Consider the following 24685-nt stretch of genomic DNA (forward strand, 5'->3'; position numbering starts at 1 on the left):
CACAAATTATGAGAACTTTAGCCCAATCATTATCAAAGAAATGCTGGAATGGGCTTGTTATGGATTAAGTCGTGTGTCACATCCTCTTCGTGTTTAGAACATCGCCATCCCAAAAGAATGACCTTTCTTTTTCCAAGGAAGTAATTGAAACCCAAAGAGTGGCGTACCCTATACGACACCCATTGATTGGTAGGTGAAAGGCTTGATTGACTTGAAGCTAACCCACTTAGCCGAAAAGGTAGACCTTTAAATCTGTACAGGTTGGGCCGGCCCTAGTATTTTTTTGCTGGGCATGTTACACTTGGTGCAGGACTATATATTGCTCTATTTTTTTTTGCTTTATGTTACACTTGGTGCAGGACTATATGGACAGTTCAACCATGAAAGGATAGAGAAGGTAAAAATGGGCATATTTTAAAGATTCATCATTATCCACTAAAAAGTAGAACTTGATGTTGTCCAACAAAGAATTAGAATATGGGAATGTTATGTATATCATCAATGGATAACCTTGATCCTTTTAGAACTATACGTGTCTGTGAAGAGATCTGATAGATAAAAACACTTTTAGTAAGAGCAATAGTTAAAGTAGCGTTAAAGTATTCATGTTAGCTTGTGTAAAATAATGTGCTTATTTTAGCATAAGAATCTACTTTTTCTATTATACATACTTTTCAAAACATTATGTGTTTGTTTGGTTTGCACGTTTGCGTTTTAGGGTTATTTTTAAATTTTTTTTAAGCCAGTGCCTATTGCATCCCATGAACAGTGCAATAGGCATGTGAACAGTAATTTTAAAAGTGAACAATAACTGGAAAATGATTTTTTATTGTTTTTAGTTTTCAGATTTCAGTTTTCAGCAAAACAAGCGGTATTCAAACGCACACTATATATCAAATTATCTATTTTACACTATATTACATTAAAATATCAAATTTTCTAGATTGTTTTGATTATTTCTTTTTCTTCCCACATAATAATTACTATTCACTCTCTTCTTTCATCTCAAAATACGTAAAAAAATAAAAAATAATTGAAAAATAAATAGTGTTAGTGTAAATTTATACAATTATTATAATAACTTTTCAAATTTACATAGTTTTAACTTGACTGATGTGAATGATTTTGAGGCTTGAAATATGTAAAATTGTTACCTTTTTCTGTTTTGCATTGTCAATGCAAATGCTCTTAAATGTTTATCATTTAAATGAGATAAGAGACATTTAGAACATCCTGGTTCATTTTGTTAATGGGCTACAAGTTTGGGCTCTTCAGGATTGAGGCCTAGCTACATCAGAAATTGTTATATTCCCAGGCCCAGTTTAATTTCATTTTGTGCTAGAAATCTCAAGCTGCTATCTGCAACACACGTTAAAATTGTGCACAGAACTAAATAAACTATGAGAAAACACATTTGCATCTTGGCTCCATTTTGACTATCATTAACAATTAATTAATAATGATGAGGAAGCTAGATATTTCACAACAAATCTGCTTTAACTTCATTAATAATGTTCAGTTTCTCAGTGTAATGCTGAGAAAATGATTGAAATAGCAAGTTCTTTGTAAATGTTTCATCTTTCATGCCTAGAAGAATCTGTGCTTCTAATCAATACATTTTTTTTTTTTTTTGGTGGTTCAAACTCTTCACCAATGAAATATATCAACAAATGGGAAACAAAATCGTAATGCGGAAAATGAAAAATAAAGAACAAAAAATGAAATAAAAATAAACATGAAGAGAGAGTTGGTGCACATGATTGAGATCATATCACTCTTGCTGTTTTTGTTTAGAATGCCATTTTGTTCTTGCCCTCACTATCTCTGCCTTATCAGCTAGCATTCGAAGCAGATGTGTGAATTCTAAGTCTGGTCTGCGATTGTTGTAACTATTTGAATCTTCAGCTAGAGTTTCTGATGAAGTAGTCAAGGACTCAAGCAAATTTGATTGCCGGCATTCACGGCGGTACTCAAGAGTCATGCTTGTGAGATCATAGTTTTCTAGGACATTTATTGGCACACTCTGCAAATAAAATAGCAAATTGTAACTTGTAAGTACTTTATATCTTAGGAAAATGCTAAATTTTTTATCAATTTATTACAAAAAAACTTACAAACTGCCATGTAGCTACCAAATTGAGCTACCTAAGGTGCAAAATGTTAACAATCGTGAAGTTGATTATATTCTTTTTCGCTACTTCGAGATCACTTTCATATCACATTTGCTTCTTCTTTTAAACCAAGGAATTTTTATCAATGAATGGTGTTTTAATTTCACATTTACAAAACAATCAATTTTAATCACTACATATGTTTTAATATTATTTTTAAATCATTAAATTCACTATTTCCTAACTACTTATTTTACCATAATATTCTAACAACATACAGTTCGTTGTGTAGGGTGATTGCGTAGTACCTCCAGAATCCATCCGATATATTTCACGTTGTTTACATGCTGATTGGCATCCATGTCACTCCATCTTGGCTGGATTTCAAGAGAGAAAAAATCAGTGCAATTCATTCCCAAATATGATGACAACAACCAAATTTTAGTCACAAAATTTTGGGGTTGGCTATGGATGCTCAATAGACTAATCAAAGTCAAGCATCTCCTAGACTCCTATTACATTCCGTGTATAGAGCTTATGTTGCTTTAGACAAATGTTAATGAAATCAAATGAGTATATACTTACAGCTAAACCTGATCGGATTCTCTCTGCAGTTTTATCAGTAAGCTTGTCAATCTTTTCGTTGTCATTTTTTTCAGGGGCAATTGCAAGTCTGTTTAGATAAAATGGAATCACCTCTTCTCTCACTTGTTCAGGTATTTTAGATAACCTTCTTGTTTCTTGGTTCATGATCACCCAAGTGCTGCATGGAGATAACATAGGATAAACGAGTTAAGTACTTAAAAGACTATCACCATACATGTGGAGGGGGTTGCAACCTAAAGATGCTGCACCTTGATGCCCTAGTTATGATCTCTTGGGTGTGGTAATCTCGGATTATCCAATCCCTACGCATTCCATTTTTTCCAGCAGCATCCACCCAAGTATCAATCTCAACAACATCTCCCCTGTCACATTCCAAAATTTTTACATCAGCTTGTGTGGAAGAATGAACTAAAACACTAAATTTGAAGACAAAACAATATTGAGAATCTCTAATGAATGAGCAGATGCTACATTTTTGTTTTAAGTCGGTTCATTATTTAGTAGAGAGTAAAACAAGCACAAAATAAATTAGACACCGATTAAGTCATGAGCAAACGTTTGTGCAAGATTTTCTTGCGTGATTGTTTCTTTTATATGATGAGTTTTGAGGAGCGTATATGTAGATTTGTAAGCATATCTCCTTAAATATTTCTGCAATATATTCTAGCTAATAGGTTGTTGGCTTTGTGGAGTCTAGTTTTGTTTGATCTGGTTTAACAATCCGACTTGACCCGAATAATGTTGCATGGTTTTTAATAGAAGATTTTTTGAGGGTTAGTCCATGGAGCGAAAGCTTGAGCCAAAAATTTTTTTTTTGGCCTGTTTTGTATAGAAAACACAATTTTGTGATTAGGGTTTTATTGTGTTGTTGTCGTGTTTTTTGAGCGAGAGGAAAAACTGTAGCCACACTTTGTATTTTTTCCCTAATAATAATAAAATTTTTGTAACTTCGTGGACGTAGGTAAATTGCCGAATCATGTAAATATTGTCTCGTGCGTGTGATTGTTTTTTCTTTGGCGTGTATTTTTTCTATTTTTTTTGTTTTTCATAGGTTGGGATTTCGGTTAAATTCCCTACATAGGTTTCTTCTTATAATGTTTTGAGGAGTGCTATATCATTTCATTTCCTTTTTTTGTTTTGATAAGTGAGTTTGGGCCTCAAGGAATGGGAAAATGGAGATTTGAACCAGTGACTTCTACTTCAAGAAACATGGTTCCTAGACAATTGTGCTCCCCCCGCCGGGGATAATTTCCTCCTTCAATGTTATAGGCCCAGTGGTAAAAGATACAGTGACTGAGATTGTTTATGAAAAGTGCCTTTCAGAAGTTTATATGAACATATAAAGCAGGCCTACTATCTTAGCTCATATATATATATATCCATTGTTTGACTTGTTTCTTCACTGTAAATCCATGCCAAAGTGAAATTTCCACATAGTGGGGAGATTGTTGTAGTACAATAGGAAGATTATACATACCAGGAGCTATATCTCTGCACTTGAATGTGTATACGTGTGACAACCCAAATTAGTTTCCTAAGGCTCATCTCTCGGGTAGCACCAAAGCCATTTCCAGCAAGGCCAGAGCTTGTCACATGATTCAGAGCTGTCTCCTGCACTCATTGCAGATATTGTTTAGTGCAAAATACTATGCACTCATTGCTGTATTAATAACATCATTTAGCACATTCAATGAGTACAATTTTTAGTTCAATTTATTTGATTCCAGAGATGAAATGGACATTATTTTGGCCATTGGACTTGCATGGAACCAGGTAATATTGAGTTATAGACTCTACAAATAAGCAAAACCTTAAACTATAGAAACTAATGTGTGACCAACCACAAAAAATAATTTAAACGAGTACTTTAATATAATGTTTAAGTGACCAGTTATATTTATTAGCATGTCAGTTTGTGAATTTTTTGTGGTAAAATTGGTAGTAACTTTAGCCTTTTTCTAAACAAAAATCATATTGATGTCTTTCAAGACCCAGAAAAATTTCCACACAGACAATGAGTTTTATGCAACCATGAACCAACCTGAAGGAGATTCATTAGTGTTTCCATGGTGGCAGTTTTGTCTGGCCCAATCTCATAAGACCTGATAATGAATGTCTGTCTATAAACAAACCGTTCCTCCACAAACCTTCCGAGCAAGATTGAATGAAGGGGTGCATCAACACCACTTTCTTTGTGAGGCTCACTAATCTTATTACCTATAATTGCAGCCTCTCCCACATAAGTCCCATTCACCTTTCTTCCATTGATGGTATCTACGTTCAGAGGACTAGTACCACTCGCTACCACGGAGAAGCTTCGCTTCTTTAGCTTGATCGAATTTGTATTCCTCCGAGGATAAAAAACCGCCTTGGTCACCCCCAAATTATTCTTCTCTACCTTGCAAAAAGGCTCTTGAATGTGTACTATAGCATTGCACGTTGCAGCCATTGATGTATCCTGGCTAATTGTACATTAGTTTCTTGGTGAAAAATTAGAAGCAAAATATGAGTTTGGAACTATAAGGTGGTGTTGCTTCTGTCTCATGTTACCTTCTTGAAGACATTTAATTTTCAATATATTGGTAGGTGTAACCAATTTGGAAAGAATTGACTAGTGTCAGACATAACGGGAGAAAGGGAAACCTATACGATTTGTTAAAGACATTTATGTGAAGAATAATGAATAATGGAGATTGAAGTTTGCAGCTCAACTACTTTAATGGGTGGGGGAGAAAATGTAGAGGTATTTTTCTCAAAGCTTACACGCAAATGTAGAGAGATATTTGAATGGCCTTGTTGCATGGTTTTGTATGGAAGTGTTTAATAATAGGTAACTTATTTGGGTGATAAAAAGTTAGATAAATAGTTAAAGAGTACCACTCATTGTGCTAGGAAAAAGGGATGCCTCTAGAGATTAGAGTGGTTCAGAATCAGATCCGTGAGAAAATAAGAGTTGGTAAACCTTATTTTAGGTCATCTATCTACCAATAATTAATGCAGCACCTTTTTATTGTTGAAACTTGAGAGAGGCTTGTACCTAGTAATTGTAGAATAATAGCTTGATCTATGACAATCATTAATAGTAAAATAATGATAGTGAGGTTTTTGGCCGGTAGACCATTGTGTTGTGACATTGTGACTAATAAGAGCATTCAAAGTAGTGGAGTTATATTTTTAGCTATTTAATACCATAAAAAGTTACTTTATTTATTTTACCTATTCACATACTGCAGCAGTGGATCTATTTTAGCTTTCAATACAATAAAATAATATAAACATCACAATAAAATAATATATCTACTACAATAAAATAATACATCCCCCTAAAAAAAAAACACCACAAATATTCTAACCAGCAGTGTGAACACAAAATATATATGTATATATATTTTTTTACCTTTGAGCTACAGTGCACAGCTAAAGATAGTTGTGCACTGTAGCTGAGAAGCCAAATTTTTTTGCTATAGCTCCACTGCTACAACTCCAAATAGCTTTTTAGTGGTACTAAAACTAGTTTTTTTAGCTTTTTAGCACCACTGCTACAAATGCTCTATAGTATTTGATTGTACTAAACAACCGACGAAGGGAAGGAAGGTCTACCATCTGCCCTTGAAAGCTGGATGGTTTCTTGAGGGTGTGAAAAATCACCTATTGGTGTTGAAGAGCATTGCGTAAATACTATTATAGAATTTTATGAGAAATTAATTGATTTAAAAAAGATTGACCATTGATTAAACTTTACGAATAGTAACATACTAACAATAATTTAGACAAAATTATACTTTTGTCTCTTATAGTTTAAGATTTTTTTTTTGGTCTCCAAAATTTGATAATTTTCATTTTAATCCATAAAATTTGATTAGGTTTTAAAAATGGTCTTTTCATTCATCTCCATTAGTGATGTATGTGATAAATGGTAAATAAGCTTATATATGTGACAACTTATATGACATATTAGTTTAGAAATACATTTAAGCAAATATATATCAGAGAAAACTAGGCTGCCTTCAATATAAAAGGAAAAAAAAAAAAACTGTTAAAATTGTGGTTAAATGATTAAATTCATTATTTCCTAATAGTTTAAACTTTTGAGACAATTGATAATTTATCATAATATTAGAGTAGAAGATTTTGTGTTCACTCATTGTCTCCACTATTTTTCCCATTTAAAATGTTAAAAAAAAGAAAAGAAAAAGAGAAGGAACAAGTGTTGTGGGTATGACCATGGAGAGAGAGAGAGAGAGAGAGAGAGAGAGAGAGAGAGAGAGAGAGAGAGAGAGAGAGAGAGGAGGGTTATTTTGAAAATAGAATCAAATTTGGTGGGCCAAAATAAAAATTATCAATATTCAAAGACTAAAACAAAAACAACCCAAAGTTTAAAGCAAAAGTGTAATTTAGTTAAGAAGCTATCTCTAATCTACAAGTGAAATTGGTTGGATTTTTTAAATTATCCTAAACACAACCCATTGATAAAGCTAGCATTAATGTAGTGTTAAACTCCCAACTTCTATAACTCAAATATGGGTAATTTTAGAACTTGTCACTCTCGACCCATAGGTGGTCTAGTTGGCCATTGGATGAACTACTTCTAGAATTAAACAAATGTAGATGGGCCCGATTATGTCGGACAGCTTATAGTTGTTTGGGCTACTCTTATTAATATTCTATTAAACAACCAATCCTTAGCTGGGATATATGAAGAATTTACTGTCTAATTAGCCCCTTCAGAGATAGCTCACGCCATGCGGCCAACCAATCATCTTGCTCACTTGGATGACCCATTCCAAGGTTGCTTTAGACCCCATGCAATGTTCTATAAGAAAAGAAGCATAGGAATACAGACAATTTCACTTCTTCTCCCCCTTCCCCTCCCCCTCTAATTTGGATATAATATTCCATGGCTTTTTTTTTTATCTCTATAACAAGTTAAAACGATTTTAGGTGGGAAAATTTAAAAATACAATAAAATCATAATAAATAATTTGATTTGAACCAAGCATAGGTAACTCATAATCAAGCAGAAGAATAGCTTGCTAGGAAAGAGTAACCTCAATCCAATTAAGACCAACTAGTGATGATTGGTTAAGGAGACTTCGATGGTTAAATTATTAAACTAGTTGTAGAAATGAAAGTGGCATAATAACAACATTTGGAGCTTAAAACCTGGTAAAGTGGAATGATTGTGTATTAATCTAGAAAGGCAAAAATAGATTTAGCAAGAAATCCCCCTAAATTCAGGTTGTAGGCTTGCTAGATGGTTGTTCCCTTAAGTTGGTTAAGAGAACGTGTGTAAAGGCAACAACCCCTAAACTAAATAGCAAGTGGATGTAACATGTCCAATAATATTAAATACAATGTAGTTGGTGAGATGTATTAAATGCTAATATGAAGAAGGTTAGTGGTGCTTTGCAATCAGATACATTATATATATATATATATATATATATATGTGTGTATATAAAAGATCTTAAATAAAAATATGTAATTTGCTTATACTAAAAACTGATCAGTGTTTTGGAATTGTAATTCAATTGGTCAAAGCACCACTTCTTTTAAGGATGTTTGTTTCGTTTGTACTATGTGACAAACCAGAAGAAAGGATTCAGCAAAAAAAAAAAAAAAAAAAAAAAAAAACCAGAAGAAAGGGATCTATAAGTCGGAAGCAATGTAATCTTGAGGTGGCTGACTATTGTGTATCATATTGCTTGTCCTAAGTATTTGGTACTCGTTCCTAGGAGGATTGGGTTCTAGTTTATACTTCCAAAAAGAGCCCTAAATTGGTTTGATCCTTATAGACTCAAGAGAGAACGCCTAGAGACTTATTTGGACATAAATGAAAATTCTTTTGGGCTTGTCAGGCCCAACCCCTAACAAATGGCACGAAAACAATTGTATCCAATGTATGAGCTACTCACCACCAGGCCTGCCTATTTATTTACTCTCTTTTTTGTTAGAGAAACTTATTTTATATACTTGTGTTAGTACAATAAGTTTAGATATACAGTTTTTGTCACAATTTACTAAAGTAGTTCAATATAAGTTATATTAAAAAAAACGATAGATCCATATAAAAGCAATTGTTTATGAGTTTTACTAATGTATACCCTTAAAGCATTTGTTAATAAATTATTTTAGAAAAATTTGTGAACCACTTTCATAGAAAATATAAACAACGGTTGAAAATTTTAATTATTTTGTACAACCCTCACTTGTCCAAAAAAAAAATAAATAAAATAAAATTTATACATGCAAAAAAAAAAAATTTATATAATTTTTTTTTAAAATTAATATGTTCTGTGACCACTCTGACTTGAAAAAATTGTATATATATACTTAAAAAAAAATATTATTTACTAAATTAACCTATTTTGACCACCATAATAAAAATTTTGAATACTTTTACTTGAGACTCATAAGAATTTGAGTTCAATAAATATAAGAATAATGCTACATCCACAATATTTTCACAATAAATCTTATGTGATAAGCTGTTACTCTAATTCGGGTTCAGTATTGACATGTTTTATCCACCAATAACAGGCTAACAACTTGTTATATAAGATTTGTTATGAAATTGTTGTGGTCACTTTATTATTCTCATATTAGCATTTTCAATTTGCACTTTATCTTTTATTAGTTTATTTTTTTTTTCTTATTCTCTTTGTTAGTACAAAAAAATGTAATATTTTGTGTATTTATATATTTTTTTATGACGTTGATATATTCAAATATTTCTTTATTAAATTTGGTATAATTTAAATTTTTTAGTAACCACCCTAAAAAAAAGAATTCCTAAATCCGCCGACATAATCAATATGCCAGTAGTCACCATGCATCCTCTAATAATTTAAGCACTTGTCTTGGTTTATTTGGAATATATTGAGCTACAGTCCCACTCATCACCAGGCCTGCCTATCTGACGGCTCGTGTTAGTGTGTTACCGACCTTAATAATCAAAAACAGCGAACACGAGGCTTGTGCTTGAGGAAAAGAACAATGCCATTATAAAGGGTGACTAAAATTTAATTAAATATAGCAGGACCAGCATGTAATTAACAAATAATTAAGCTTTTAATGTGTATAAAAATATAAAAAAAACCTATCTGGACGGTGCCAGTTGCGAAATCTTAGTTAGATGCTAGTTCGACGCGTCTAAGGCAGAATCCAATACTCTCTCTTATCATGCCACGTGTCCCCCCAATCACTTTCTGATATATAAGTAACACTTCCATAGTCCGAACATTACCCACTTTTTTGCCACCTGATTTGTCTTTATTAATATCTCTCTGTCTGAGTACTGTTTTTCTTATTTGACATTGATCTTTCACCACCACCACCACACCTTCTTCACTTTACTCACCAACAAATACTTTGCTTTGTTTCTTGCATTCACACTTGAAGAAGAGAATAATGGGGAAATTCTGGACTTTCGTCACTCAGGTTCATTCAGTTTCTGGGTAAGTAAGCTTTATTTTATGTCACAATCTTTCAGGAATAATATTAAGGTTTTGTTTTTTAATTTGGATATTAATTGGATCTACATATCATTCAAAGTTTTAAATATAAAAATTTATCCTTTTTATGTGAAGTGAAATGTATTTTGTAATTTTCAGTGGTGTTTGACAATAATTTTTTGTTATTTAATTATCAATTTGACCTACAAGTTTCTTAATATCTGATTTCCAATATTTTTGATGATTCATGCAGGCCGGTGGTAACATTGCTGTACCCCTTGTGAGTATAAATACTTAAAATTTGATATTTCATTTTAACTTTCCATATTGTGTTTTGTGCTTATCTCCTTAAAGAAACTAATTATATTACGAAATGAATATTTTTTTTGGTGGGGTCAATTTGCATGGATAATAAATAAGGATTTACAATAGATCCTAAAATTTTGGGACAAGACTTGGTTGGTATTATTGAAACTTAATAAAAATATCCTAGAGTTTTTGGGATTAAAATTGGTTCTTACTTCTTATTGATTATGCATGGTTGAATATATCACAGATATGCATCAGTGGTGGCCATAGAGAGCACAGAAAAACTGGATGATGAGCAGTGGCTTGCTTATTGGATCATATACTCATTCCTCACTCTCATGGAGATGGTTCTCCAACCCGCTTTAGAGTGGTGAGAATATATATGAAATTTCATGATGATTATTATTATTGCATCGTAAAATCTGTTATTGTATAGTATTAGTTTTATTAAGTAAGCCTTTCTGGGTTTTAATTGTATTGTAGGTTACCAATATGGTATGATGTGAAGCTTATGTTCGTGGCATGGCTGGTTCTACCACAGTTCAAAGGCGCAGCTTTCTTATATGAGAGATATGTGAGGGAACAAATAAGGAAATATAGAGGGGTGAGAGATCAACCACACCACACGTCCCCTACTGTCAACAAGGGCAAGCACAAGTTTATGGATATCATCACCCCCAAGAAAGTGAGTGTGACCCTTTTACCATTTCCAAAATTTCAATCCCAAAAATGTTATTTCCAAGCATGTTCTTCATTCTTATGATAAAAAAAAATGTGAAAAAATTATAGTCTCTCAAGCTACATCTTTTGAGGTGTGGATTTTTCTTTAGAATTTTTTTTATTATTTGTCTTTTAATTTTTATGGGATTTTGTGAATGTGGATGGACAGGGAGAGCATGAGGCATATTGAAGAAGAAAAGACAAGCATGAGACATTATAGTCTTATAGATATTAATTATCTTCCTGCTGCTTTCTGTGGATCTTCTTCTTCAACCTTTCACTTTTATATATACTTTTCCTCTTTTGCCGTTTTGAGTATATTTTACTCTTTGTACAAGTTTGTAACGTTGTAACATTCAAGGCTCCTATGACTTTCTTATATGTTTATTATGAAATCGAAAGCATGCTTACTTAAGCCATCATGGACTTGTTGAAACCTTTGATTGTGTGATGTTTGTGACGTGTTCAATGGGTCCCATAATAACCCACTACAAAAATATCAACCTCACTTTCGGTATGTAACCGTTTATAACTTATACGTGTCACTTTCTTTCCAATAAATTTTCTATTTGTCACTTTCTTTTCAATAAATTTTCTATCCTCCCTATTAAATGTAGCATTTAATTCTTTTATTTTTATTTATTTATTTATTTATTTTTATAAATCGGAAATTTTATTAAGGAAGAAACAAAACTACGTAGACAGAGAAAGAGCCTCAGCTCTAATAATAGAAACAGAATAAGAAGGCACTAACCCCACATCAAAAGAGCCAAAGTAGTTGTTTGACAAAGACCACTTGGCTAAAACATGAGCAACAACATTTGCTTCTCTAGCCACCTAACTGAATCTACAATTTGAGAAATTCAATTTTAAGGCTAAAACATCAGAACAGATAGTTCTTATTCTCCAAGGAACATCCCGGTTAGGAAATCTCAACGCATCAATGTAGGACTTTGAGTCACTCTTGATGAAAATGGAGTCAACATCCAAGTTTGTTACCAAGTTGAGGGCCCAATTTATAGCTTCAGCCTCTGCTTGGAGAGGGAATGTGGTGTTCACTCTTTTAGAGCAAGCAAACACCACTTCCCCTCTCCAATCTCTAGCTACAGTTGTAATGGATGAACTCTCAAAGTTGCAAGCAGCATCTACATTAATCTTAATAGTGTCCCTATCCGGTTTATACCAAGCTGATTGGATCCTATTACTTGTTGACCCCATCGGGAGATCCAAGACCTGTTTAAACTCTGCAACAAATTTGGATATCTTTAACAAAATCCCATCCAATTTTGAACATAATCCCTCAAATTGAACTTGGTTCCTTAACTTCCAAACCACATCACATATCACTGCACCATGCAGTAAAAACTCTGCCTTATTAATTGAATTCAACCCAACTGCATCCGGTGGGGAGATTAAGGTTTGAATGAATTGGGAGGAGGAAGAAAGACCCAAACCATCAAACCTAAACCCCCAATGGCTGTTAAACCAAATAGCTTTTGTCAATGGGCACAAAACAAATAAATGGAGGCTCTTCCATGCCACATAGTGAGCAAGATGTATCTCCAATATTTATATGTCTGGCCAAAAAGGATTTAGTAGGTAGACAATTTGTTGCAATCCTCCATAAATGCATTTTTAGTCTTTCATGAACCTTGGTTTTCCAAATTTCTCCCCAAGACACATCTTGACCAGTAGGAGGGCTCTCTTTGCGACAAAGCCAATAAACTGATTTCACTGATGTTTGCCCATTAGAAGTGGCAGTCCATATCCACTTGTCTGCTTGTGAGTGTAAGGAAATAGGAATTTTCTGAATAGCTTTGACAGTTTGTTCATCTGAGTTTATGACATTCCCACCCTTTATGACTTGGATTAATGAGTTGGGATACAATCAGTGCATTGTCTGGCTTAGAACTTTCCTTTGGATGAGGGATGAAAGAAGATATATCAGGAATCCAAGGATCTGTCCAGGTTCTAATAGAATTCCCATTACCAACTTGAATACAAGCACTTTAAGTCATAAGATGTTTTGTACCTTCAATGCTTCTCCAAGTGGGAGATGAGCTACTGCTGTTTGGTGATTCAACCAGTTGGATCTAACCTTATGTGCACGCCGGAAATGAAACTATTGGGCTTAGCCTCACTTGGGCTCACAACTTATTTATAAGGTGGGCTTTAGGATTTCCTACTTTAGGTCGTTCTCGGCATAGAGACTCAAAGTAATATCCTCTCTCTCTTCCTGAATGACTGTATTTTCTCTCTTTTCCCTGAACCCCTCTTTCTTCCCCAGCTTCTCCTATTTATAGCTCTGAGTTAGTGGGGAGATCATGATTACTGCCATTGTTAGTGCAATTGAAGGTCCAATATTATCTGTTGTAAGTGGATGTTTAGGTGAGAGTGGAATGCAGTGATTATGGCTTTGGAACTTCGTTCCAACTCAGGTTAATATACTCGGTAGTGATGTTTCCTGAATTGCCGAGCATCCTATGGTACGTCCGGACAAGCTTTCATTGTTTGTTCGGGAAATTTATGCTGAGCATCGGTAAGGGGTCGAGGTTCAAAACTCGTAGTTCGTGAAGGTAGTTTCAAGTAGAGTTTAAAGTGATGGGGTCGTGCCATTGGGCCTGAGCCCAGGGCCCATTTGGGTCTTGGGACCTCGGTGCCGTACACCTTATATTTTGTTCTCAATAATTTAACACAAAGAAAGTTGTTAGGTTCTAAAAACTTAGGATTTTATGTATTTAGAACTCTAATTTGTCTTGTTGGCAAACAATGATTAAAACAATGTGTTTAGATGTGTTTTAGTCTTGCTCAAATTTGTGCATTTATGTAAAGTTGGAATTGAGCTTAATGCAGAAAAGATTAATGCATTTCGGCCTGGCTCGATCGATTGAAGCTTAGGCTCGATCGATTGAAGTTCGGGCAGAATGTTTTTTTACAGAATTTTCCAACTCAGCCCTAGTTGTTTTAAAACATTTTTAGGGTTTCTTATTTGTCCTAAGTATAAAAGGCAATCCCTAGCCACGTTTTAGTGTTGCTCATATTGCTGTTTGTGTAAATCTCTTGTAAGATCTAGAGGAGTTTTCTTTTACACAAACTTAGGGTTTTCAAGGAGAAGATTTATCTATATCTTGATGATCAACTCAGTTGCTGCCATTGAAACTTAAAGAAAACACAAGCGGGTGTGCTTGTATCTGGTGGTGAATCCAAGAAAGAAGGAGTCTGTGGATTTGGAGGTTGCACGTGGTCGTGTCAGTAAGTTTTACTGGTTGGTAGCAATAAGAAGCCGAGCGTGGGGGTTTGTAAGTCTTATTGTATGAACTTCGATTCTTTCAAGATAGTGGATTCAAGTTTACCTTGAGGATAGCTAGGTCAAATCCTCCCTAGGTTTTTATTGGTTTGGTTTCCTGGGTGATCATATCTTGTGTTATTTATTTTCCACTGCTTTGCATGATTTGATCTTTGTTATTGTGATAACCTAGACTTATTAAATTGGACTAAATAACAACTTGGCTAATTACCTAGGTTAAATCAATTGTTTTTTAGGGGTCTAAAAACTATCAAGTGGTATCAGAGCGGGTTGCTCTTTTGTTGTTGATCCTTTGATCACTGAACTGATCCTTGACCCCTGCTGTCATGGAACACGGACACTCTCTAGTTATTCCTCCTCACTTTGATGGGAATAATTATACTTATTGGAAAGTAAGGATGAAAGCATTCCTGAAATCTATTGATGAGAGAGTGTGGAACTCCGTTGAATACGGATGGGAGAATCCCACTACTCCTATTAGTGAGTGGGAAATTTCTCAAAAAGAAGTAGTTGCGTTTAATTGCAAGGCTATGAATGCGATCTTTAACGCAGTTTCTATGGAAGAATTTAAGAGAATTTCTAATGTTGAGGTTGCTCATACTGCTTGGAATATCCTCCAGACTATGCATGAAGGCACAAAGACTGTCAAAATCAATAAATTGCAGCAATTGACTTCTAAATTTGAAAGCATTAGGATGTCTGATGATGAATCTTTTGATGAATTCTATGCTAAATTGAATGATATTGTTAATTCTGCTTTTAACTTGGGTGAAATCTATGATCAACCTAAAATTATTAGGAAGATTCTTAGATCTTTAATTGAAAACTTTAGACCCAAGGTGACTGCCATTACTGAAAGCAAGGATGTGGACTCCATCCCTATTGATGAACTTGTTGGATCTCTTCAATCTTATGAGTTGGATCTACCCAAAACTACCAAATCCAAATCAATGGCTCTTAAGTCAGTTGATGATGTTGAAGGTGGTGGATTTGATGATGAGCTCTCTGCTACAGAGATTGCTTACCTTGCCAAGAACTTTAGAAACTTTCTCAGGAATAGTAACAGAAAGGCAAGAGGCACAAACACTGCTGAACCTAGAAACTTTAGGAAGCATGATCCCATTAAGGTTAACAATAATGATAAACTTAGAGAAAAAGTAGGTCAATCTTCCAATAATTCTTTGGGCTCTCAGTGTTTTGGATGTTAAGGGTATGGACACATGAAATCTCAATGTCCTACCTATTTGAAGTCTAAGGGTAAGGCTATGGCTGTAACCCTTAGTGATAGTGAAGTTTCTGATAATGAGTTTGATTGTGATGAGAATGGAAACTTCATTGCTTTCACCGCTACTGCTGTAGTCAATGAGAGCATATCTGTTGAAGAGAACCCTTCTGATGGGAAACTCTTTGAAGATGCAGATCTTCAAGAGGCCTATAATAAACTTTGCAAAGTTGCTGCAAAGGATGCTATGAATGTTGAACTTGGCCTGAAGAAAATTGAATCTCTTGAGCTTGATAAGAAGAATTTGCTTGTTAAACTGTTTGATGCTGATGAACTTTTGAATAATGTGAAAAATGAGAATATGCTTTTGCTTGATAAAGTTAAATCTTTGGAACTTGATTTAACTGTTGCTAGATCTGCTAGTTCTAAACTTGATCAAATGTTGAGTGTTCAAAAGTCTTCTTCTGATAAAATTGGATTAGGTTATGTTGAAAGCACCTCTGTGTCTGCTCCCCTTTCCATAAAGTTTGTTCCTTCATCTTCTTCTTCTGAACCTTCTGTGAGTGAGATAGTGAGTGAAACTGTCAAACCCCCTGTGAGTGAGGTTGTCAAACCCATAGAAGTTTCACCATCTAGGAACATTAGGGTTGTTCTGAAAGAGTCTAAGTCTAAGAAGCCTACCCTATCTAAGGACAAGACACATGATAAGCCTACATGGGTTTGTCACTTTTGTGGAAAGTCTGGACACATTCGTCCAAACTGTTACAAGCTGCAAGCTGCAAAGAGAGCAAATAAACCAAAAGTACCTGTACCTCAAGCACAAGATCCTATGGTTCTTATTGGTGAATTGGTAAAGGCTTTAAACATTTATTCTAATCCTAGAGTTGGTAATCATTCCCATGTGAATAAGAACTCTAATGCTCATGGTGCATCTAAAAGGTTTTGGATGCAAAAGACTCGAACTAATTGAGTCTTTCTGACATGGTCTTTATGCTTCATTACTCTACCCTTTGTGACCATTGTTCTTTGGTTTTGTTTTTGTTTTTTTTTGTTTTCTAGGATTTGCATTGCATAACATTCATGCATTTCATTTAGGTGTTTTTTTTTTAATATATATATATATATATATATATATATAAAAGAGAAGAAAAAGGAAGCAAATTTTGTTTTGTACTATTCTTCTTGGTTTTTGAGAACAAGGTTGGTCAATTTATTTTCACATAACATGTCGTTTGTACCTTGTTTAGCTTTGATGAGCTTACTTATTGCACTTTACTAGTTGAAGTTTTGTAGTGCATGTTGTGTGGGAAAGATGTTTATGGTTTTTGATTACTCTGTCTTAATCTTGAAGTCACATGTTTTTGAATGTTGGACTTGAACTTTTAGAGAAAGGCATAAATAACCATCTCACCACTGTTCACTAGCCAATCATAAACACCTTAGTGCATATCATAAGATTTTGTGCTCGAGAAAGTGTAGCACATGCACAAAAATAACATAAGGTGAAGCCTCGATTTAAATTGCTTAATACTTAAAATTGGTGTGTACTATTAGGCTTGATGCCAAACTCACATGACTTAAAATTGGTATGTATATTATGAGGCATAAATTCAAGAAACTTATATGATTGCAAGTTTATGATCTAGGAGATGTGGGAGTTATATGATGTAACTCTTTAGGTGATAGTCTCTTTTAAATTCTTTGTAATGAATTTTTTAGACTTTGTGATTGATTGCTATTCACATATCACCTCACATGTATCTCAAACTTTTGCTAGTTGCACATACTACACGAGTTACTCTTTGCTAAACTTTGTACATGTTATTATGTGTGTTTATGGTCTGACCAACTATGCTTTGCAAATACTTTGAATTTTGTGCAAAATTAATTTGTTGCTTGAAAATTTATGGAGAATGCAAGAAATTTTGTTTTTGGGGAATTTGGGCTTAAAACTTTTGTTTTTGAAAATCACATTATCACATACTCATGCATTTTGTTCTTAAAATTTCAATGTTTTGAGTTGATTCTAAATGTTTTTCAAAAAACTGTGTTTTTCCTCAAATTTAGTGAGCCTTTGCCCATTTCGATCGATCCATTCTGTTTTTCGATCAATCGAAATTTTTTAAATATATTAGAGAGAGCCTCTGTCTGTTTCGATCGATCGAAATCTTTTCAAAATGTTTTGTTAAAGTCTCTGTCTGTTTCGATCGATCGAGGCTGTTTTTCGATCGATCGAAACTTGTGAAACATGTTTTTTTTTAAAAAGTCAGATTGTCTTTTTCAAAGGCACTTTTTCAAAAGTTTTTCAAACTTTCCTCTCTCTCCGACTTGGCTAAGGCTCCACCAAGAATTTTTTGTAGTTTTCTTCCGAAATTTTTGCAAGGTTTTTGTCTTCCAAGGCCGGTAAGTCCTTTTTGCCCTTCCTTTTGCATTTTATTTCATGATTTCATGCATTTTTCATGCATATTCATTGGGTATTTTGGCACTTTTCATATTTTGGGGTTGTTGTTGATTCAAACCATTTTTGATGAAATTGATCATTGGGTTTTTGTTCTAGGATGGTATTATCATGATTCTTGTAGTTTAATTTGATCAATTTTGTGGTTTTTGAAAAATTGGAAATTCTAGGGTTTGAAATTGTTCCGAATTGGGGATTTTGTTCAATTTGGGTTAAATTGATGAAATTGGCTTGTTAAATTGATGTATTTGGTCGTTAATTTTTGCACTGTATCATGTCTAATGATCAATTTGTCAATATCTTTCAAATTGATCAAGTGGTTTTCAAAATTTTGGGGTTTTTGTGTTAATACCTCTGTGTTCAAGCCAATTTTGTGAATTTGAACTTTTTGGACTTAATTGCACTGCATTAGAACATGCATCATACCATTTAAATTGTTCATGCATCATATAGATTTTGGTTCTATTTTTTTTTTGTGCTAACTTGTAGTCTGCCCTTGTTTCTATCTTTTGTGTTTTTGTTCTTTTGCTCTATATTTTGGTCCTTATCCTAGCACCATACCTAGGAAAACTAGAGCCCATAGGACCCCTTCCAGTTCCTCTGAGTCTCCCTCTAGGAGTGAAGTGTTTAGGAATGACAAGTGTAGAGAGGCCTTTGATACCTTGAACAGGAAGCGTAAGATATGGGCTGAGCGAGCTGTAGTTTTAGATGAGATTGATCCGGCCATTAGGGCTAATTTTGAGTCTAGAGGTTGGTTGCCTCTCTTAGAGATAAATCATCCACCCCGACTGCCCTGATTAAAGAGTTTTTCTTGAACCTCTCTTACCACGTCTATGATTCCAACACCCTTGTTAGGAGTTGGATACGAGGTATTGAGTTCACCATTATCCCTCGGGTAGTGGTTGAGGCTCTTGGGGTTCCGGTTGTTCGGGAGCCTGACTATCCCTATGATGAGTCACCCTCATTAGATGTTGTCATGTCATACATTACTGGGTCATCTATCCAGTGGGGTTCTAATCCTTGGATCACGTTCGCTGAGCTTACCGAGACTGCCTATCTTTTCTTTAGGATAGCGTGTCATTCGTTGTGGCCTATTTCTCACTTCGACACCATCCCTCTAGAGCAATGTGTGTTTTTGTATGCCTTTGTTTCTGGAGCGTCTGTCAGTTTTCCTCATTTGTTCCTTCGTTCTTTGAACGAGGTTCATAGGAGCTCTGCCATAGGGCATGCGCTTATTCATCCTATTTTCATTCATAGGATTTTGCTCTTTTTAGGTCTAGATGGTTTCCCGTCTGGTGAGCCTGTGCATGTAGTTGCTCCCATAGGTGCCACCTTTCTTAGACAGAGGCCTGCTCACTTGAGAGTTGCTCCTTCATATCCTAGAGGTGCGTCATCTAGTGGTGTTCCCCCTCCTCCCTCTTTTACAGGTGCTGATGCTGCTGAGATATCGGGTGCTGCTGCTGATCCTGATGTTCCTCCACTGACTACTTCGGATGATTCAGACATTCGACGTACGTTGGATCATGTCTTGACCGTTCAGGCGGCTCATGGACAGATCTTGGTGGACATGATCGATGAGATCCGTGCCTTGTGTGCGGAGTTGGCGCAATTTAGACCACCTCCCTTTTGATGAAGGATTTTGTTTGCTCTTTGGCATTCCATCACAAAAAGGGGGAGTAGTTTGTAAAGTTTTTGTTCTCAAGGGGAGAGTTTTTCTTTGGTTGGAGCTTGTGGAGTTTAGATTGTATCTAGGTGCTTCACTTTGTATTTTCTTGCCATGTTTTTTATGGGATATTCATGTTAAGGGGAGTATTTTTTTTGTTGGTACTTTATATGTTTCTTGTTTCAAACTGTTTATTGATTTATATTTATGAGTTATTCATTGATATATGTCTTTATTGTGTGTTGTTTGAAATCACGAATTTAATTTGTTTACTTGTATTGTTTCCACACATGCGGTTATGCATTTTGTTTAGTGTTTCAGGAAATATACAGGTTGATTCAATTGAGCTACTGTCTACACTTGCAACTAAGGGATAGTAGTTAGGATTGAATTTGTTTTATGAGCATTATTTTTTTAAAGAGCTTTTTATTTTGTAAACTTTGAGTTTCTAATTGTGTTTTGTCACGAATTGCCAAAAGGGGAGTTTGTTAGGTTCTATAGACTTAGGATTTTATGTATTTAGAACTCTAATTTGTATTGTTGGCAAACCATGATCAAAACAATGTGTTTAGATGTGTTTTAGTCTTGCTCAAAGTTGTGCATTTATGTAAAGTTGGAATCGAGCTTAATGTAGAAAAGATTAATGCATTTCGGCTTGGCTCGATCGATCGAAGTTTAGGCTCGATCGATCGAAGCTCGGGCAGAATGTTTTTCTGCAGAATTTTCCAACTCAGCCCTAGTTGTTTTAAAACGTTTTTAGGGTTTCTTATTTGTCCTAAGTATAAAAGGCAAATCCTAGCCACGTTTTAGTGTTGCTCATATTGCTGTTTGTGTAAATCTCTTGTGAGATCTAGAGGAGTTTTCATTTACACAAACTTAGGGTTTTCAAGGAGAATATTTATCTATACCTTGATGATCAACTCGGTTGCTGCCATTGAAGCTTAAAGAAAACACAAGCGGGTGTGCTTGTATCTAGTGGTGAATCCAAGAAAGAAGGAGTCCGTGGATTCGGAGGTTGCACATGGTCGTGTCAGTAAGTTCTACTGGTTGGTAGTAATAAGAAGTCGAACGTGGGGGCTTGTAAGTCTTATTGTATGAACTTCGATTCTTTCAAGATAGTGGATTCAAGTTTACCTTGAGGATAGCTAGGTCAAATCCTCCCCAGGTTTTTACTGGTTTGGTTTCCTGGGTGATCATATCTTGTGTTATTTATTTTCCGTTGCTTTGCATGATTTGATCTTTTTTATTGTGATAACCTAGACTTGTTAAATTGGACTAAATAACAACTTGGCTAATTACCTAGGTTAAATCAATTATTTTTAAGGGATCTAAAAACTATCAACAGTTTTTTTCTGACAGTGTCCACCAAGCCAATTTGGAGAGAAGAGCTTGATTGAAATCCCATGCCTTCCTAAAGCCCAAACCTCCTTCCTTCTGTGGCCAACATCTCGGACAATCACGCCATTGGAGTCAAGTAGTGTCTCTCTCTTGATTTTGGGTTCCACCAGAACCGTTTTACACTACATCCAATTGCTTACATAGAATTTTTGGGATTTGGATGGTTGACATGTGATAGGCTGGAATGGTCTGAGCAACTGACTTGATAAGGGCGGCTCTCCCTATCCATGATAGGTTCTTACTTTTCCATCCACTCAACTTATTTTCCAATTTTTCCTTCACTGGTTGGAGATCTTTGCATCTATTGGAAGTGAAGAAAAGTGGAACGCCCAGGTATTTTGTATTGGGCAGAAGCCTATTGAGACCCCAGCATGAGTTTATTTGCCCTTAGAGGGAAAAATTCCAAATTTCTCCACATTAACTTTTTGCCCTTACCATGAGCAATATTTCTCTAGACAATTCTTGAGAGAAAAACATTTGGTTAATTCTAAGATAAGAAAAGAAATGAAAAAAGAAAGAACGGAATTTGAGATTAACTCTAAAGTAATCAAGAATCTTCTAACTCAATTGATATTTCATGGCGTTTTTTACAAAAATATTCAAGTTTATTATTAAAAAGAAAAAAAAAATCTATCAAAAGTCATGTAATTCAATTTGGAAATTTTCAACAGAGCATCTAAGTTTAAATCATTATAACTATTTGAATTATCAAAAAGAACAAAAAAAAAAAAAAAAAAGGTATTAGAGAGAGATTGTGTTTTTCTTAAATTAGATAAACTAACTTTCTAATTTAACTAGTACTTTAACTGATACTTCTTAGCATTTCAAATTGAGACATTTATGTTTAAATTCTCCATTTTTTTTTTTTGTTTATAGTAAATATCGAATTATTCCAACAACAAAAAAAAAAACCTAAGCTACTAGTTGTTTATCACAACAATCTTATGCCTAAATTATGCTCTAAATTACTTACCTGAAATATTGTCAATTATGTTTGAGACTATAAGGTACCTAAAGTAGAATATATATTTTTGGGTAAAACATCGTTTTCATCCTTAAATTTTCATAAAAGTTCATTTTTTATTCTTAAACTTTGCAAAACATTTTACTTATCATCATTCCGTCTATGTCCGTTAGTTTATACTTTTTGTGATCTAACAGAGTGATGATGTGATATCTGACTTAGACCAAATTATTTTTGTAAGGGTAAAATTCCCAAGTCAAACAATGGGCCTTGGGCCCTATACAGAGTCCAACTACGACCAAAGGGAGAAATGGGCCGCCAAAACAAATGCTAGCCCAACCCTAATAAGTCCAAACTTATTTAAAGGAGACGTCCGAGGAGGAGTGTCTCCTCGGACGCGCCAAATACAAGCCTAACGTGCACCCTATCCATAATAAGGAGTCATTCCAAACAAATATTGGTAATAAGGATAAGTCCCAAAAAGCAGGAAGGAGGAAGAAAAGATAAGACGTCCAAGGGGCAGCCACAACTACTGCATTAAATGCAAGGAAGCTACTATCCCAGCCGCATTAATGTGGAGAAGACAGGCGAACAGTGTTACATTGGCCAATGCAACTCACAGAAAGATAAGGTGGATGTCCGATGGGACAGGCACCCAAGTGAGGGTCCAGATGGTTAACAAGTGTAAGGTTCTTATCAATCTAAGGAGACTATATAAGAGAAGGAAATCCCCATGAAAAAGGGATTGGAAATTTAGAGAGAAATTAAGAAGAAAAGAGAGAAAAGAATTCTGTAGTCTTTAATCATAACAAGAGGTGCGCTCATACGTCTCCTCGGACTGAGTATCCTGTGGACATAAAGAAGATTTTCTTACGTTCAATCTGTTGCATGACATACAATTAACTAACGTTCACTTCGTCCAGCCTTAGTTCTGTAACCCACTCTCTATAAATTCATTGTCTAGGGTCCTTTGGGCTAGAACCACTTACTTGCTGGGCCTGGGCCCCAAAAACTGACCCTACAATTGGCGCCGTCTGTGGGAAGAACTTGTGTCTCGACAAGTGAAACTGTAAGAAATGGAAGGATCAGGTCCACGTCAAACCGGACGTATAGATTCCCAACGACAAGACAACTTTTTGAATCTCCAACGGGAGAAAAATCAGGACATACAGCGAGAGGGCAGTGTGAACACCTCCCACACGAGCAGAAGTCGCTCGAAAGGAAAAGATCATGCGTCCCGTAAGCGAGATAATTGCAAAGCCTTACAGCGAGAAATCGATGACTTAAAGAAAAAGCTGAGCCGAGCAAAGCGAAAACTTCCTTCACCCGGCTCAGACACTAGCAGTGAGGAGGATAATGAGTATAGGCGGAGATCAAGAACCCCTCCCAGCGAGACTTTCTCCTATGAGGAAGAGCAACCTCGCAAACGCGGTCGCAAAAGCCCATCATATCAAGGCCTAGCTAACGATGCTATGAGTAAGGCCCTGGATCGCATCTCCCAGTCGCCTTTCACGTGTAGAATAGAAAGGGCAGAGCTTCCTCGGCGGTTCCATCAACCAACCTTTGCTATATACAATGGTCGGACAGATCTAGTAGAGCATGTAAGTCAGTTTAATCAGAGGATGGCCATCCATTCCAGGGATGAGGCGTTAATGTGTAAGGTGTTCCCGTCCAGCTTGGGACCCATGGCGATGAGGTGGTTTGACGCCCTTAAGCCAAATTCCATAGATTCCTTTAAACAGCTGACACAGGCTTTTGGTTCCCGTTTCATTACCAGCAGTAGAGTCCCTCGATTCCTAGACTCCCTCCTATCCTTGTCCATGCGGGAAGGGGAAACACTGAAGGCCTACTCAGACAGATACTGGAAAATGTATAATGAGATAGAAGGAAATTACGATGACGTCGCCAGTAGTACATTCAAAAGGGGCCTGCTGACAGAGCATGGCTTAAAAAAGTCCCTCACTGGGAAGCCAGTCACCAACGTGCGCCAACTTATGGACATAATTGATAAGTACAAAAGGGTTGAGGAAGACCAGCAGATGGGGAAGGGCAAAGCTAAGGTTGTCCCTCAAGAGAGGAGGGACTTCAGGTCGGACCGCATTATCAACAATAATAGGCCGAGAAGAGATTACTTGGGATAGTCTGATTCCACAGGGGCAATAGCGGTCCATGCTGTATTCCGAGAGCCACTACACAAGATCCTAAAGAAGGTGAAGGGTGAACCGTTCTTTCAATGACCGAATAGGATGGCAGGTGACGCCTCGAGACGTAATCAGAATCTGTATTGCGCGTACCACTAAGAGCCAGGTCACACCACCGATGATTGCAGGAATCTAAGAAACCATTTGGATCGGCTTGTCCGGGAAGGGAAGTTGAGGCATCTGTTACATCGCCCTGAAGGATGGCAAGAACAGTCAAATATTGAAGCCAGACAAAGTACATTGAGGCCATCCCTGGGCACTATAAATGTCAT

At 35.6% G+C, this 24685-nt stretch overlaps 2 protein-coding genes across 3 annotated transcripts; one reads left to right on the plus strand and one right to left on the minus strand.

The window, feature by feature from the left end:
- Positions 1-1478: 1478 nt before the first annotated feature.
- Positions 1479-5325, minus strand: LOC126702909 (palmitoyl-acyl carrier protein thioesterase, chloroplastic-like). 2 transcript variants are annotated; one of them, XM_050401768.1, is made up of 6 exons: positions 4759-5325; positions 4195-4328; positions 2966-3079; positions 2697-2874; positions 2390-2488; positions 1479-2023 (listed from the first exon to the last, which is right to left on the minus strand). In XM_050401768.1, exons 1-6 carry the CDS (start codon positions 5164-5166, stop codon positions 1772-1774), a joined length of 1185 nt encoding a protein of 394 aa, XP_050257725.1. In that variant the 5' UTR covers positions 5167-5325; the 3' UTR covers positions 1479-1771. The 2 variants fall into 2 exon arrangements, with proteins under 2 accessions (XP_050257725.1, XP_050257726.1); XM_050401769.1 differs by having other exon boundaries at positions 2420-2488; positions 4759-5299.
- Positions 5326-9951: 4626 nt separating this feature from the next.
- LOC126703130 (HVA22-like protein e) lies at positions 9952-11619 on the plus strand. Its single transcript, XM_050402048.1, has 5 exons — positions 9952-10174; positions 10425-10451; positions 10728-10850; positions 10964-11165; positions 11370-11619. Exons 1-5 carry the CDS (start codon positions 10128-10130, stop codon positions 11388-11390), a joined length of 420 nt encoding a protein of 139 aa, XP_050258005.1. The 5' UTR covers positions 9952-10127; the 3' UTR covers positions 11391-11619.
- The last annotated feature ends 13066 nt before the right edge of the window (positions 11620-24685 follow it).

Source organism: Quercus robur, chromosome 10, assembly GCF_932294415.1.
Source record: "Quercus robur chromosome 10, dhQueRobu3.1, whole genome shotgun sequence".
NCBI classification, from domain to species: domain Eukaryota; kingdom Viridiplantae; phylum Streptophyta; class Magnoliopsida; order Fagales; family Fagaceae; genus Quercus; species Quercus robur.

Bases quoted from the DNA above. Each gene is read 5' to 3' on its own strand.
- LOC126703130 (XM_050402048.1), top strand. From the start codon at position 10,128: ATGGGGAAATTCTGGACTTTCGTCACTCAGGTTCATTCAGTTTCTGG. The intron at 10,175-10,424 runs GTAAGTAAGCTT...TGATTCATGCAG, and splicing joins CAGGTTCATTCAGTTTCTGG to GCCGGTGGTAACATTGCTGT. The intron at 10,452-10,727 runs GTGAGTATAAAT...AATATATCACAG, and splicing joins GTAACATTGCTGTACCCCTT to ATATGCATCAGTGGTGGCCA.
- LOC126702909 (XM_050401768.1), bottom strand. From the start codon at position 5,166: ATGGCTGCAACGTGCAATGCTATAGTACACATTCAAGAGCCTTTTTGC. The intron at 4,329-4,758 runs GTTGGTTCATGG...CAATGAGTGCAG, and splicing joins CACTAATGAATCTCCTTCAG to GAGACAGCTCTGAATCATGT. The intron at 3,080-4,194 runs GTATGTATAATC...GGAATGTGACAG, and splicing joins GTGCAGAGATATAGCTCCTG to GGGAGATGTTGTTGAGATTG.